Raw genomic sequence first — 17,257 nt, 5'->3', positions numbered from 1 at the left:
AAGATATTTGAGAGAGTATTGGAAGGAAGACTGAGGAGGAAGCTAGAAGGAGAAATGGAAGAAGAACAGTACGGTTTTAGGAAAGACAGATCAATGTTTGACCTGATCTGTACATTAAGACATATGATAGAGAAAAGATGGGAGTTTGGAAAAGACATAGTGATGACATTTATTGACACTGAGAAAGATGACAGTGTGCCCAGACAGTTGGTATGAGACACATTAAGGAAAAAACAAGTTAACAGAGTGGAAGTGCAAATGATGAAAGCTACATACAGGACAAAAATTGTGTTAGTAGTGTGAAGACTAGTATAGGAAAAACAAAATGGTTTAAAGTTGAAATTTGTCTCTGACAGGGAAGTGTACTATCCCCCATACTATTCATCACAGTCATGGATGAAATTCATAAGAACATTAAACAGAGATTGGGAAGACAGGCAACAAAAACCACGTTGTTTGCAGACGATATAGTGATATGGGGTGAGGATGAAATGGAAATGCAAAAACAAGTAAATGTATGGAATCAAGAGATAGAACTATTTGGGATGAAAGTAAGCACAAAGAAAAGTAAAACTAAGTGATGACAAGGGGAAGGAAGGAAGGAAGGAAGGAAGGAAGGAAGGAAGGAAGGAAGGAAGGAAGGAAGGAAGGAAGGGGAAAGATAAAACTGAATGGTAAAATTGTAGAAGTTGGTAAAAGTTTCAAGTACGTGGGAAGTGTGATCACAGAAGATGGAAAGACAACCAAGGAAATTTGGAAAAGAATACAACAAGAAAACAGCTTCTATCTGAGTGTAAGGGGTATTTTGTGGAACCAAGATGTCCCGAAGAACTGTAAGAAAGTATTATATTCAACCTATTATGAACCCATAATAAACTATGCAGCTGCGTCGTGGACTACAACAAAATGAGAGGAGAGTAGAATACAGGCAGCGGAGATGAAATTCCTAAGAGGTATCAAGGGCAAGACCAGAAAGGATAGTATTAGAAATGAAGAGATAAGGAAAAGGATACGAATCGTGAAACTTCAAGGCAAGATAGAAACAACAAAGCTAAAGTGACTTGGACATATGATGAGAATGGGAGAAGAGGGAGTGCCAAAAGCTTTTTCAGAGAAGTTAACAGGAAAGAGACCACAAGCAAGAACCGAAAGAGGTAGACAGATTCAGTGTGGGAGCGCATAGAGAAGAGGGGAGGAAAACCAGAAGATGTATTTAAAAAATGAGGAGAGTGGTGGAGAGACAGGTAGCGATGGAACTGTAAGAAAGTATTATATTCAACCTATTATGAACCCATAATAAACTATGCAGCTGCGTCGTGGACTACAACAAAATGAGAGGAGAGTAGAATACAGGCAGCGGAGATGAAATTCCTAAGAGGTATCAAGGGCAAGACCAGAAAGGATAGTATTAGAAATGAAGAGATAAGGAAAAGGATACGAATCGTGAAACTTCAAGGCAAGATAGAAACAACAAAGCTAAAGTGACTTGGACATATGATGAGAATGGGAGAAGAGAGAGTGCCAAAAGCTTTTTCAGAGAAGTTAACAGGAAAGAGACCACAAGCAAGAACCGAAAGAGGTGGACAGATTCAGTGTGGGAGCGCATAGAGAAGAGGGGAGGAAAACCAGAAGATGTATTTAAAAAATGAGGAGAGTGGTGGAGAGACAGGTAGCGATGGAGGTCCTTGATTCACAACCTGACGCGGGAAGCTGGAAACGGGAAATGAAGATGATGATATTGTGCAAGGGAGACAATTGATGGAAGAAAGAGACAAAGATTCTGCGCATGCATGGTATAGCCAAGCACCTCCGCTACAATCTTTTCTATTTCAGTATGATCACTCTGCTGGCCTCTGTCATCGTTCTCATCTCACATATGAACTCTAACCCAGAATGAGCCAGCACTTGTTGACAAGCAAATGACTTCACCGTGCCTGGTAATTGTAGCATTTTAAAGTGACTAGGCTCCCAAGGAGATGAGGAAGTGAGATTTGTTCATCCTAGTCTGATGATAATACATATTAATAAATAGTTAATTTGTAGCTGAAAGAAAAATTGCTAGATTGTATTTAGTATTTACCTAGATGAACTATGTTCTTTTATTATGTTACAATAAGTAATAATGTGAGAAGTTAAGTTAATGCCATCTGTGAACTGAAAAATTAAAAAAAACATGAAGCTGCATGCACAAGCGAGAGAGATAATTTATAAAGTGATGAAGTTCGTGGAAAAAGAAGCCAAAGAGGGACTCAGTATACCACTGTGGTCAGCTCTAGCGAGAATTTCAGAAACAATGGGAGTGTCTAAGTGCTCTGTCAGTAAAATTCAGTGAGAAGGCATTGTTGCTAAAAATAAAGGGGCAGACAGTATAACATTAAAACTGGCAGATTTATTATTTCGCATCATCATTTTCAATTCCCCTTGTCTAGCTCCTGCCAGGTCAGGGTGTTGATGGTATACCTTCACTCAGTGGCGTGCACTGAACCCCATCGCGAATATCAAAGCCAAGGACAGCTGTCTCGACAATCCGCTCGCACTACTGCAGTTCAGCTTCTCCAGCAAGCTGGGTTTCCTTGCCGGCGCGATAGAGAGCTACCCCCAGCGAAATTTAAGGTCGCTTGGGTGATGCATGCACTTGAAGCTTCCTTGTCCTGGCAGCGGGGCGGAGCTTTAAGCCCTCCCCTGCAATTTACGGCGACAGGCAAGATAGCTTAGGTAATGGGTGATAATTTTAATACTTGACACTCGAGCTTAGGTAATGGGTGTTAGTTTTAATACTTGACACTCAAAGTCTTCAGCGCCACACACTAGAGACTGCAAGGAAAATATCAACATCTTAACAGTATAGCCACTGGCACATTGTCTTGCTAATAAAAACAAAGCCAGTATATGAAATCAATTGTAATATAGAAGTATATATTTTAGTCTTGGGTTTCGGCATGTATACAGTTTTTTCGAGCAATTCATTGATGGCACGTGTAGAGTATGTGTTCCAATAGCTGCAGAAAAATATTTAGGTTGCCCAGCATGAACACAGACTAAAGCGCGAATGGTTGTCTGTGTTGGTGGTATATAGTGAATTTTTGCAGTGTTCCTCTTGGATTATAGGTGAAGGTTTTGCGAGTTCTGTGGCATTCTTCATGAATATAACGTGAGTTATATGCCGTGGCAAATATTTTCCCTCATTTGTCGTTGATGCACGTACACTCAGTATGCGAGTGAAATTATAAAATTTCAACGACTGTAAAATACCATAATACCAATATAAATGGTCCGTCATTGGACATTATAAATTTTCCAGCTAACTCATTCTTGGTTGCCAGCGTTTCGCCCTCGTGTACTAGGGTGGGCTCATCAGTTGGTACCTAGCACACGAGGGCGAAACGCTGGCAACCAAGAATGAGTTAGCTGGAAAATTTATAATGTCCAATGACGGACCATTTATATTGGTATTATAAATTTACTCATTCAGGACAAATATTTCAGATTCCCTATGGGAATCAACATCTATGTCATCTGATGGCCAAGCAGGCATCAATTTTTGATAATGAGACAAAGTCTCTTAGTGCATTGGCACTGCCGGTGGCTCCAGTTAGCCTATGCAGTGGCCTCCACGGTATGCACTAGCCAGCGTATTGGTGGGTGTGCTAGGTACCAACTGATGAGCCCACCCTAGTACACGAGGGCGAAACGCTGGCAACCAAGAATGAGTTAGCTGGAAAATTTATAATGTCCAATGACGGACCATTTATATTGGTATTATAAATTTACTCATTCAGGACAAATATTTCAGATTCCCTATGGGAATCAACATCTATGTCATCTGATGGCCAAGCAGGCATCAATTTTTGATAATGAGACAAAGTCTCTTAGTGCATTGGCACTGCCAGTGGCTCCAGTTAGCCTACGCAGTGGCCTCCACGGTATGCACTAGCCAGCGTATTGGTGGGTGTGCTAGGTACCAACTGATGAGCCCACCCTAGTACACGAGGGCGAAACGCTGGCAACCAAGAATGAGTTAGCTGGAAAATTTATAATGTCCAATGACGGACCATTTATATTGGTATTATAAATTTACTCATTCAGGACAAATATTTCAGATTCTCTATGGGAATCAACATCTATGTCATATAAAATACCAGTTAAATTTTGCTGATTAGTTTAGATTAGGCTTTTTAAGTAAAAAACAAATAGTCCCAGTGTATTTTTGTGAGAACCATGACTGTACTATCACGAAGCGTCACCAGATGAAACTGTAAGTACACTGTTTAAAATCTGCTACAGATTAAGTTATGATGGTGTCGTCACTGTTGTGAATATCAATTTGGAAGTGCGTGCGAGCGTGTGGTTGAAAATATTCTTGAAAGATCTTTCTCAGGTAGAACTTTCCACAAAAAATGCAGCCTTATAAAATGGTAATGTTGACTTTAGAGAGTGTAGTGGGGCTACGAATGTTTACATTTAAAAAACTTTTTTGCAGCTTGGGTAATGAATATGTTCAATGCACGTCACTGCCATCACACATTTTTAGGCTATTGTTACGATAGGGTCGCCACTTCCAAAGTCTATGTATAAAGTTTAAAAATCTTACACAAAATAAACTTCATGATGGTTCCGTACTTACATGTATTAAGAGAATAATTCTTGCTTGTTGTTTAAAGAGGTCTAACATCTAAGGTCATCGGCCCACAGAATAATTCTAATCTTCCACCTATTCAATACACTTCTAAAACGACTTTACAAAATAATGGAAAGACATTTATTTTACATTTTACTAGGACATATTTCAGTTCTTTTGAACCATCTTCAGCTGGTTAATATTAAAAAATTGACAAAAATAATAAAACAATTATATACAGATGAATGATGTGAAAATGAAAATGTACAATAAAAACAGCATGGTGATCAGAAAAACACTTGTTAGGTGACTAAATGCTAAATACACATTTTATATGAATGTTGTTCTTCGTGGTGCGACGTTTACGATCCTCTTCTTGTAATTTTTAATACGCACGACGTATGGATAAAAGTGGGGTTGTCCTGTCGCAGTCTTATTTTAAACTCTGGTTGAGCAAGGTACCGATTTAAAATTGTGGGAACTCCTCTAGTATACTGCAACTACAATTATTCCCTTGGGAGTTTAAAAAAACTTGTTACAGACAGAGTTTCAAATATCTTGTGCACAATTTTTCTCTTGTGTTGTTCACATTTTAGGCTAAATTTCCTCCATCATACCATAAACAATAAACTAATGTCAGATTGTGTTAGAAGAAGGCCAGTTCTTGACCTGTTTGAATGTAATGGTGATGACAATGACATCTGATTCGGTGTTAATTTGTATGTATTAAGTAGTGTTTTGTTAGAACCATTATTCATTGTTTATTCATTTGTTCATGACATAATCTTTGTTTTTAGGTATTCCAAATTACACCCGACAATCTAATCTGCCTTCTGGTATAACACAACTCTAGGCAGTTCCGTATTGACGTCAATTATACAAAAACAAAGAATGCAATAGTCCATCTTTTCAGTAGAATGTATTGCGTTCTTTGTACCGTATTTCTCCAAATCCAAGAAGACTATGAATTCAAGAATGACCCCTACTTTTTCCTTCCATAAATTTAAATCAGGCTTAAAAATTGCTTTGTGAAATTATATGAATGCCTTTCTTGTACAGGACCAGTATGCACTTTTAGACTTTTGTCTGCATGCCAATGCCGAACATCAGGTTTAGTTATGCCGTATTTTCTTGCAGCTGCCCAATTATTCTTTATTTCCGTGAGTTTAACAACCATTAGCGGTAACTTAAAATTCCCGTCATAATATCAGAGAGCCCATTGAAAATTTGCCGGCAATACCTGTTCCACGTGTCTCTACAATGTGAAGAACTATCCGTAAAATATTCATGCTGTCTATAAAACTGCCACTTTTACTAAGCATCAGGTACAATCGGTTGCCGCTAGACGTACGTTTCACTTGCTGGCTTCGGCCGACTTCAGACTTCAGCGGCTAGCGACAAAGATGTGGACGTTGAAAGTCTAAGAGCTTATTGCACCGTAGTATGGCCATTCTGCCCTTGCATTTTTCATGCACATACCTCACAATTTCATCTTTGACTTCTTCAAAATGTCCTTGTTGTGGGGCCACCGAGTGCATTAATTTTTGTACAGTACGCATTCTTTTATCTTTGTCTTCATGCTAACGTGGAACATTGACTTTGGTTATGCTGTATTTTCTTGCGGCTGCACAATTATTCTTCATTTCCACGTGTTTAATAACCATTAACTTAAAATTGGCATCATAATATCGACGAAAACCTGTTGAAAATTTGCCAGTAATGCCTGTTCCATGGGTCTTTACAAAATGACGATCCATCACGAAAATATTCCTGCTATCTAAAAAACTGATAGGCCTAATTTTACTAAGCGTCAGGTACAGTAGATGCATTATAAACTCTGCCACTAAGTAACCATAGCCTTTCCAAGACTTTGAAGTCTCGCGTGTTTTGATGCTATTCTGTGGATTTGAGAAACATTTTTGTAGAGGTTAGCAGAATGTCATTCTCTGTTAACTATTTCCCGAGAACCAGTGACGTTGTAGAGAGAGGCACTGTACAATCGACTGCCGCACCTAACAATGTTCAATACAGATGCGGATGTTGATGGTCAACAATGCACATGGGGGGTGGCATGAAAGGAAGCAGTGTGGTTACCATGGTAGCTGCCAGTGGTGCTCATTACTGTTACGTTGCGAATGCAAGACGACCTGTGATTTTTCACCCGAGATTCTGAGGGAAAAAAAAGTTGGCTTGGATTCGGAGAAACACAGTATTTGTATATCTACACAGTAAAAACATTACAATTCATTTTATGCAGGCATGAGGCATGCAATCTGCATACAACTGGTCAGCTAGTATTCTTTAAGACAGGAAAAAGTGCATCACACACATTCAAATAAATATGTGATTAAAGGCAATGAAAAAAGAATTGCACAACATTCCTCAAACAAAAAACACAAAAATAGTCTCACCTTTTAACAGATATGATGTTCTTGCTCTTATTTACACCACTCAAGGCTTTGCCCCATTCATCTTCTGATCCTTTGATAACATACTGACTAAGATTTTCATTTTTTAGTCTCTTCAATTCTTTCAGCTGCTTCTTTTTCAGATCCTGAGGAAAAAAGAAATACCACACCATTTTCAACACCATTCAGTACATATGATTTGTGAGATACATGTACTATGCTTTTATTTATTTATTTATTTATTTATTTACCTATAGTATATATATATACCTTTACAAGTGGCAAAGTTAGATTTCCTGGCCCTCTCTTACACTTAACAACATTCTTGAATACAGATTGGATTATATAAATAAGGTAATGATTACCTGCAATTAAAAAACAGGAAATGTGGTGGAAAAGTTGTAACATTTAGACTAAAACGTAGTTCTACGTAACTATATATAACTTTGTGTGGCTATTTCTAGCCGGTTGCAGCTCTTGTAAGGCAGACCCTCTGAAGAGGGTGGGCAGCATCTGCTGTGTATAGGTAACTGTGTGTTATTGTGGTGAAGGATAGTATCATGTGTGGTGTGAGTGTGGATGTTGGGGACAGCACAAACACCCAGTCCCTGAGCCAAGGAAATTAACCATTTATGGTTAAAATCTCCGACCCAGCCGAGAACTAAAACAGGGCCCTCTAAACAGAAGATCACTGTGCTGACCATTCAGCCAAGGAGTTGTAACTCGATTACTGAGGGTAAAAGTGGTGATACTAATGATAATAAAAACAAGTAACATAACATGCACCTTTCGTAGCAGAGTGACATAATGTGTTGCATTACAATTTATATCATTAATAGAAATAAAAAGAGAATACAAGCTTTTAAAATGAGGTGTTACAGCAGATTTTTGTTTTCTTTTTTAAAATCTGCTTTACGTCGCACTAACACGGATATGTCTTATGGCGACGACAGGATAGGAAAGGGCTAGGAGTGGGAAGGAAGTGACCGTGGCCTTATTTAAGGTACAGCCCCAACATTTGCCTGGTGTGAAAATGAGAAATCACAGAAAAACAATCTTCAGGGCTACCAACAGTGGGGGTTCGAACCCACTATCTCCAGAACGAAAGCTGACATACGTCTTTACTACAACCACTAAATACCCTCATAACTGTATGAAGAGACCTGTAACATTTATTTAAGGTTTAAGTACAGAACCCTGTTGGACGTCTGTAATTCAAATTTTTTATTGTGATGTTTTATCATCCAATACTACACACTGACATCTGAAAGATTGGTCTGTCAGGCCACTATGTTATTTTACTTCTATGATACCGGCAACAATAATGAACATTATACTTTCTCCTTTAAGCTATGTGTTCTTTGATCTTTCGTCTAATAAGCTATAGCGTGTTTGTGGTCTCAAAACTATTCAGTGCATTGTTACTGGTGTTATTTGTCAAGTGTATCATTCTTCTCCGCTAAGCTTGTCTGTCTTGCAGGCTGATATATTGTTTAACATGCTATTTTATCAATTACAACATAGGTGTTAGTTCGATTTGAGGTTGATTTCTGTTAGGTAATTGGTGTTTATTATATACCACAGGCATTGAAAATGTATCTCGCTGAACTGCAATGGAAACGACACCAAATTATGTTGATTTTCGTGTGAGATTGGACAATAGTTGAGGAAGATAATGATCAGGCGGAACTAAGTGATTCTTCAGAGAGGGAGAAAGATGATTCTGACAAAGACCCATATTTTATCCTCGAAGAAGACCTGCCTTATACAGAAGACATGGAAACTGACAGACTTGAGAAGAGGAAGACTTGCAGTACCTGTCCATACTGGAAGAAGAGGAAAACAGCGTACAAGTGTATCAGATGTGCTAACATATCCACAAAGATGCACACGAGATGCTGTCAGTTGGTAACTCTTCAACCAATAACTCTTCATTACAGTACCATCAAGACCTCCACCTTATATATGTGCCTGGCCAGGCTTCTAGAAAGCTACATTACAAAATATACCTTCTTGAAAATTTGAGAGTGCCTAATATATAATGTACAGAATATTCTCCATCATTCTTGTCTACCTATACCATTCTGGAAGTTACAGTGTGTTTCACAATTATGGATTACAAATTATATATACAGGTAAGAATGAATTATATACAGGTTCCTACATTAATTCAACTGATATAAGTGTCTATATACAGTGCATGTTTCATGACATAACCTCACAAACAGTGCAATCGTATCATATGTACATATGATGTAATAATAACAAAAATACCAATACTAAATGGATGTATACACTTCATAGCTATACAAGTAATAATAACCATAATCGTAAAATAATAATAATAATTATTATACCGGGAGGTACACCTCTATGCCGCACGTTCAAAATGAGTGCCTAAAAGAACTCCTCTACCGGTGAAACAGTGAACTTGAAACTAGACCAACTTATAAATTTACTCAGAAGATGTCACCACAGAAATCTGATGTAATTTTGTTATTGTGAAGTTTCCTGAACTGACTATTTCTACTTGTTTTGTTTGCCATTCATCAAGAAGTTTGGACATTCTCTCCTAGATGACTCTACCAAAGAACTATGATCATGCACCCTAGTGCAAAGTGAAATAACTTATAATTCAAAGAAGTTTTGTATTCATAAGTTTTTTTTACTAATTGATGTTCATTTATTTTTGGGTTGGCAATATATATCTTTTCTTTCCACCAGTTTTGAGTCCAGCCAATCCCAAATTTCCGTAATTAATTTTCAAACCTATCACAGCCTTGTTCTTCGATTTCGAGTGTAACCTTTAAATCAACCAATAAAACGAGAGAGTGTGGCTAGTTTAATCTGGAATTGTCTCGAACTTTCCCCGAGGGTTTATAAACTGTAGATTTTCACGTCTCTTGGCCAATTGATCGTCAGCTTACTAAGTGTGTGTGTCAAGCAGGAGGCAGGATGCCTCTTTCACCAGGCAGCATTTCTCCGACAAGGTAATGGCAACATAACATCTTACCTTCTTGCTAGCTCCACAGTTTAACCCGAGGGAAAGGTCCGAAACATTAACTATGTAATCTAGTTTTACGAAATATGTAACTATCTGCCGGCTAATATAAAACTTCATAAAATTTTTAACTGTAAATCGGGGATAGAGAGTGATGTACCGTCTCGAGCTCCCCTTCATATTGGTTTGAGGTGACTACGTTTTGTAATTGGTTTTCTTCCTTTCAGTAATGTCTTAATTGATTCTTATATGAGTCACCTCCATCGTTTGGAAATAGCCCCTGTTTCATCGGCCTAGTGCCCTTTAGGTTTTAAGAATTCATATCTAGGAGTGCAAGTACATGCCTCCATTCAATTTGTGTTTCGGGCCATTTACTTAACCTGTTCTTTTCCACAACGGCCCAATAGGTTGGGTATTAGGTACCCCTGTTTCAAATTTTGTAAGTTGTGCCTTGGTGGCGAGTGATGGTAATTTTCTGATATAGCCTTGAATAGGCTTGAAAAACTGAGAGCACGTCAGCTCTTTTCAAGTGTTGTAAAAGTGCCTCCGGGAGGCTTGATATTGTAAACTGGGAGCAAGTGCTCCATGTATTAGGGGATTTCTGCCCTTTGAACAAATTTGTGCTCGTTTGTAAATTTGAGCTGGGAGCTCAGAGATTGTAAAACTAGGGGCTTGAAGCCCAAGAGAGTTAAAGTTCTGAAATCTTGGTATTTTCTATTTTGTACCTGAAATGTCATTGTTATCTCACTAAGTGAAAATTTGTTAAGTTTGTTGTTTTTCAAAAAATATAACATCAGTTTAAGTTTTAAGTTCTTCTCTTGACATTGTAGTTAGACCCATTCATCCCGGCACCTTCTTTCACATCTGTTGGTCCACGAATACCGTCTGCAGAAATTTCAATTTGACGCTAACTGGCTGTCTGCTAGTTAATTTTGATATTCCGATTTACTCTAGGCCTAATAGATGGCAACAGAGTAAAACGAAACTCTCTTGTGTGTCTATGGCTGAAATTTAAATAATTTTGTCGGGTAAACACGAAATGTGTCACCTAAGACTTTCTGCATGCCGACACCGTACGACATGGAGTGTCGAATGGACTTTTGTCCGCCCTTCAAATATCCGACTACCTCTGCCTGGTTTGAACCTGCTATTTTGGGATCCAGAGGCTGACACTCTACCATTGATCCACAGAGGCAGCTACAAACTTGTGTAACACACACATACAGATGGGCAGTTGAAAATCCCTATGGTACAGGTGTCACTAATCGTCAACAGTGTTTGGATGCGATCTGTGGTGTGGTATTATCCATGATCAACTGAGGAGATGGTGGTGGTGATTGCAGTGGTGGTGGTGATTATTGTTTTAAGAGGAAGTTCAACTGGGAAATTATCTTCTAGTAACACAAACCAGAGGGGGGAAACGTGGAAAGGATCCAACACTTTGAAAAATGAAGGTATCGGCCAGAGAAAGACAAGGCCACGAAGGGCATGAAATTGAAAGACTCCCTAGGCCTCGCAAAGCTAATACTGTCGGGGTCAGAAAAGAACAAGAGTTGACCAAGGGAGGTTGCAGAGGATAGATGAAAGCGAGGAGCGTGACACAAATAAGTGGAAGCAATGCCAGGACTTAACTAAGGGCCACATGACACCAACCCATGCTCCCAAGTTAAGAACCCATAGGACTCCTTTCAGTCGTCACCTCTTATGACAAGCAGGGGATAATATGGATGTTACTCTACCGCCCCAATCCACAGGGGGATATGATCAACTGATTGGCCCATACACATTTTTTTTTTTTTTTTTTTTTTTTTTTTACTAGTTGCTTTATGTCACACCGACACAGATTGGTCTTATGGCAATGATGGGATAGAAAAGGCCTAGGAGTGGGAAAGAAGCGGCCGTGGCCTAAATTATGGTACAGCCCCAGCATTTGCCTGGTGTGAAAATGGGAAACTACGGACAAACATCTTCAGGGCTGCCGACAGTGGGGTTCGAATCCACTATCTCCTGGATGCAAGCTCACAACTCCCTAACTGCAGGGCCAACTCACCCTGTCATACATGTTACACCGACAACTGAATGGGCATTTGTATCTGACCCTCTTGAGGGACACAGTGCCTGTACTACTGGAACATTTGCCCTTAGCCATGTAGCTGATGTATTATGAGGTTTCACGAACGCAATTTTTGGGGAACATCTTCCAATGATGGTGGACCGGGTGTCGAGGTCCAGTGCATTGGATTGCTTGGTGTCCTGATCTTAATCCACTGGACTTTTATCTGTAGGAACACATGAAAAGTGTGATGTACACTACTCTGGTTATCAATATCAACAACCTGGAACAGCATATCAATAATGCCTGTGCAGCTGTTCAGCACTAACCAGGTATCTTTGAGTGGCTTTGCCAATTCATCTTGGGACTACTCATGGTAGAAACTTTGAACATCTCCTGTGATGTGGTAAATGTACGTTTTGTAACTAAGTCGCATCTAACTCAGCAACAATGAATTGTAGGACATACGTTCATAGGGACAATTTTTTTCTTGGTTTGATCCCAGGAATGATCATCTGATGCTTGTTGCAAATGTTTAGATACACCCTTTATTTTTTTTTAAATCTGCAAATGTTAAAACGAGTGTATTCCCAGTTGATAGCAGAACCTGATTATGTTTATCACTGGAATTCAGATACTGCAAAATTTATTTTTTAAGAATACCTTGAGAAAACGAATGTCATATTTGTAAACTTCCATTTTCCCACTTCAATATACAATTAGGTTATTGAGTTCACACACTACTCAATTTAACTTTGTTGAAATTATTTTTCAGCTTAATCTGTGCAGAAAAATATAAAACATTAAATCCTTATCACTGTAGCAAAAATGGCAGTTCAACAAGTTCATTTCTCAATAATGATGAGTATTTATACATACAATTCCAATAATTCATGCATACTCCTATGGAAAAGTACACTATATAAAAAAAAACAAAAAAACACTTTTCCTTCTACTTACTGATCTAAATACATATACCATATGTTTCCTTAACTTAAAATGTATTACTTTTTAAAATGTATTACCTTGGCTGCTTCCTCAAGTTCTTCATGCATGCTCTTGGCAACTGGATCTAACTTCGTATCAGTTTTTGGCTGCAACATTCCTTGTTCAATGGTCTGTTCCATTACACTCCTCAGATATTGAACAAAGCGGCGAATGGTGCGATTGAACAAACCCAGTAACTGTGACACAGGTAGGTCTAGCTGAGAGGCTAGATCATCTACAGTTTTGTACTGAAGACCCAAAGTCAATACAGTAGCCTATAAAACAAAAGCCTATGGTCAAATTCTAATAATTTTTTTTAATATAACAAAGAAAATTACTGAAAGACTGAAAAAATAACAGATACAATGAAAAAAGAAAGAGGAGATGGATGTTTTACGGACTTCCAGTAAAGAATGAATGACATTAGGCTAACCAAGACACTATTCGATCACTTCAACAACCCAAAGACAAACTGCACCAGGATACTACAGATACATAAAAATATGAAAGAAGCCAACATTCAAGAAGCAGACATACAGAGCAGATTAAGATTCACACAACAGCTCAAAATGTGGAAAACTTGCAAGTGTCTATGGACAGAAACAACATTTGGATAGAGGAGAGAATAAAGACTAGCAAGTGAAAGGATGAAGAGTGGTGGAGGAAGAAAAACTGCTAACATAGTAGTTTAATGCGGTCCTTAGATGGCCGGTACTGAACGAAGAAGAGGAAGAAAGAAAATCACTAACACAGCTAAGAAGCTGCCAAATTTTGTGGCAGATGGTTTATCACACAAGACAATCATTGAATCTTCACGGACTGGTTGCGCTAGGCTGATCATGTCATTACAGTTTGTCCATGAAAGGAACAATTCCAGAGAAGTGTTCACAGTACCTCAGCCATCCACTACACAGTAGATATATATAAATATGACCAATTCCCATTCCTAGATGTTAGTGGGATGTAAAACCTTTTTTTTAAACAAGCGAATGGACCACTAAGGATCACGCTACAACTTCATTTCTTTCTCTTCGTGTGGAGTTTTCTGTGTGTCCAATACTCCTTCATGTGTTCGCTGGCCTGTTTCCATTGTACATCTGTCCGGGCTCTTCTGGTCTTATTAGTTCTTCCTGCGGCTTGAACCCCACAAATTCTTCACTGTGTTCGTAAACGTATCCCTTTCTAACAGCTGGACAGATGTTTAACCTTTCCATATCCTTCTTAGTTTCCTTAATCCATGCTGTAGCGGTCTTTTTCCCCAGAAGTAATCAAATATCTGTTTGGTAAGTCTGTTTGTGTTCATTCTGTACAGATGTCTGAGAAATGCCAGTCTCCTTTTCTTCATGGTCTCTGAGATTCTTTCCACCTTCTGGTAAACTTCTTTGTTGCTCCTAAGTTTCCATCCGCTTTCAGTTTGGACAGCTCCCATAATTTTTCTGAGGATTCTTCTTTCCAGGACCTCTAGCTTCTTCAGCTTGTAGTTCATGGACAGGCATTCACTGGCATACAGGCATTCTGTTTTAACCACAGTGTTGTAATGTTTTAATTTGGAATTCCAGGATAAGCACTTCTTATTGTAGATGCCTTTTGTCAAACCGTATGCTCTCTCCATTTTTTAGATCCAATCTTCCACTGCAGTTTTTTCTAGTCCATTCTCCTGTATGGTCTCACCAAGGTACTTGAACTTCTTGACCCTTTCTATCCGTCCCATCTCTGTTTCCAGGAATTTTGATCCATCTTTGATGTTCGTCAAGAATTTTGTCTTTTCTGCTGAGATCCTCAGTCCTGTTTGGCTGGCGATTCTTTCCAAGAGGTTAATCTGGATTGTTACGACCTCTGGACTTTCTGACAGTATAGCAAAGTCATCAGCGAAAGCCAAGCAGTTGACTTTAATCCCTCCTGTTTTTCTCCCTAGACAGATCGGGATTATCCCTTGATGTTCGAGTTCTGAGTTCCAAATTCTCGTTATCTTTTCTAGGACATAGTTGAATAGGAGCGGGGATAGTCCATTGCCTTGGCTCACGCTTGTCTTGATTTCAAATGATTGCGAGAGAAGCCCGAAGAATCTTACCTTGGAGGTTGTGCCTGTTAGGGTTCTTTGATTATATTTGCCAGTTTGGTTTTGACTCCTAATTCCCTAATGATCTAATCGAAAGTCTCTCTGTCCACCAAATCGAAGGCTTTTTTGAAGCCTATAAACGACACCACAATTTTCTTACCACTCAACATTCTGTGGCGGAGTATTGACTTCAGGCTGAATATTTGTTCGATACAGGAGTGGCCTTTCCTAAACCCTGCTTGGTATTCCCCTAGTTGTTGGTCCAGATTCGCCTCTATTCTATTAAGAAGCAGTTTTGAGAGGATTTCATAGGCGATCAGGAGGAGGGAAATGCCCCTGTAGTTGTTGACATTCTGTTTGTCTCCTTTCTTATGATTCAAGATTCAAGATTCAAAATACCCGTCTCCCTTAATCTCGGAAATTATAGATTAGGGAGAGGGTATTATTTATTGTAATCGTTTCATAATTTCATAATTTGTGATACATGCCGTATACAAAATTAGAAGGAGTAACTTAAATAACTATTGTGAATAGTGTTAATAATAGGTACATGCGATGAACGTTCATATAAAACAGGTGCATAGAAATTGAACAGAGAAAGAAAACTATAAACTGAATGTTGGACTTCCATTCATATATAGTATTATGGCAGAAAAAAAACCAAAACATCTATTTATAGTGATATCTTTTCAGATTATCAAAGCTAATATTGCCTTTGCAGGCTGTTAAGAAAAAAAGAGAAAACGGAAATTATTACTCGACGATACATAAAACTAGTAGAACTACTGTAACGAGGTAGTTCCATGCTATCCCTTAAGCCCATGTACCTAATGGCTCTAGACTTCAACGGAGTTATATTGTCTAGGTTACCTTAGGCACAGTTCGGTTCCTGGCTGACATGTATCACATCCTTTCCTTCCTTCAATTTCCTGCTCCACCTTCCCCTAATAATGTTAAATAATTTTGCAATTCTATCCGGGTGCATCCATTCTCTGTTCAATAACTTTACAATTGTATACAACTGATTTTCGTTCTCAATTTTCTTTACATCCTCATCATCTATTAATTTTTCTCGTATTTCCTTTGTCATAGGGCAGTCTTTTATAAGGTGTACCCATCCCATCTCTTCAGAACATATTAAACATTTATTTTCATCCCTGTTCCTTCTATATGCTTTATTTTTATGTATCCCCATTAACCACCATATTATACCCCTCATTCTCTTTTTTGTTATACACTCTACATTTATTCTCATTCTCCCATATATATTACAAAATTCTTCTAATGACCTCTTACTTCTACATTTTGCCTCAATGTCTTGTTTTTCAATATCCTTAATTCTTAGAACTATTTTTTTACATATTTTCCACTTCTCTATACATTCTTTTTCCCAGTAACATCCCATTCCAATCGTTTCTAAAATATTCCGTACCCCATCCACCCAGTATCCTTGGTTCTGATGTTTCATTTGGTGTTGATATGCTATCTGTAAAATTTTGCCCCCTTCTCGCAACTTCATTCTCAACCAATACTTTATTATCCTTTTAATAATGTCCACTCGCAGACTTATATCTTTGCACATCATTCTCACTCCACAATTAGCTGTACAGCTGGGTAGACCCATAATTATTTTCCCAAATCTACTCGTAATTGTATCAAGTGAGTCAACCCTTTCTTCAACTCCCCAAATTTCCGCTCCGTACAACACTCTAGATTTAACTACTGCATTAAAAACATTTTTATGCATTCTGTAGTCTGTGTTGGGCATCTTCTTCTCCAGTATGCTAATGGCTGACAGTGCACTCATGCCTTTTAGCTCTGATCTTTTTATTTGCTCTGACCACTTTCCGTTTCCACTTAAAATCATACCCAAGTATTCTACTTTATTGACAACTTCTAACCTCGTCTCGCCCATCCACCATTTTTCATTCTTTGATAATTTATGTCCTTTTTTACACACCATTTTCTGTACATTGATTTTTAAGTTCCATTCTTGACAGTAATTTACCACCACATTTATACTACCTTGCATACTATTGGGTGTCAAAGTGAGCAGAAGGATGTCGTCAGCAAAAATGAGGCCCGGAATATCCCGGTTCTCAAGACTTGGATAAACCCCTGCCTCGAAGCC

The 17,257-nt window shown here is 38.5% G+C and overlaps 1 protein-coding gene across 2 annotated transcripts in view; it reads right to left on the bottom strand.

Annotated features, from left to right (window-relative positions):
- l(1)G0020 (RNA cytidine acetyltransferase l(1)G0020) overlaps nt 1-17,257 on the bottom strand; it is a 248,047-nt gene that overhangs the window by 17,021 nt on the left and 213,769 nt on the right. For both annotated transcript variants that reach the window (XM_067143333.2, XM_067143334.2), the window contains exons 19-20: nt 13,106-13,342; nt 7,030-7,172 (exon numbers count right to left, since the gene is read on the bottom strand). In XM_067143333.2, the coding sequence (XP_066999434.2) occupies nt 7,030-7,172; nt 13,106-13,342 (380 nt within the window). The remainder of the gene's footprint in view (nt 1-7,029; nt 7,173-13,105; nt 13,343-17,257) is intronic.

This window comes from Anabrus simplex, chromosome 3 (assembly GCF_040414725.1).
Source record: "Anabrus simplex isolate iqAnaSimp1 chromosome 3, ASM4041472v1, whole genome shotgun sequence".
Taxonomy (NCBI): Eukaryota; Metazoa; Arthropoda; class Insecta; order Orthoptera; family Tettigoniidae; genus Anabrus; species Anabrus simplex.
The sequence above is the reverse complement of the archived record's forward strand: the minus strand, read 5'-3'. Positions and strand labels throughout refer to the sequence as shown.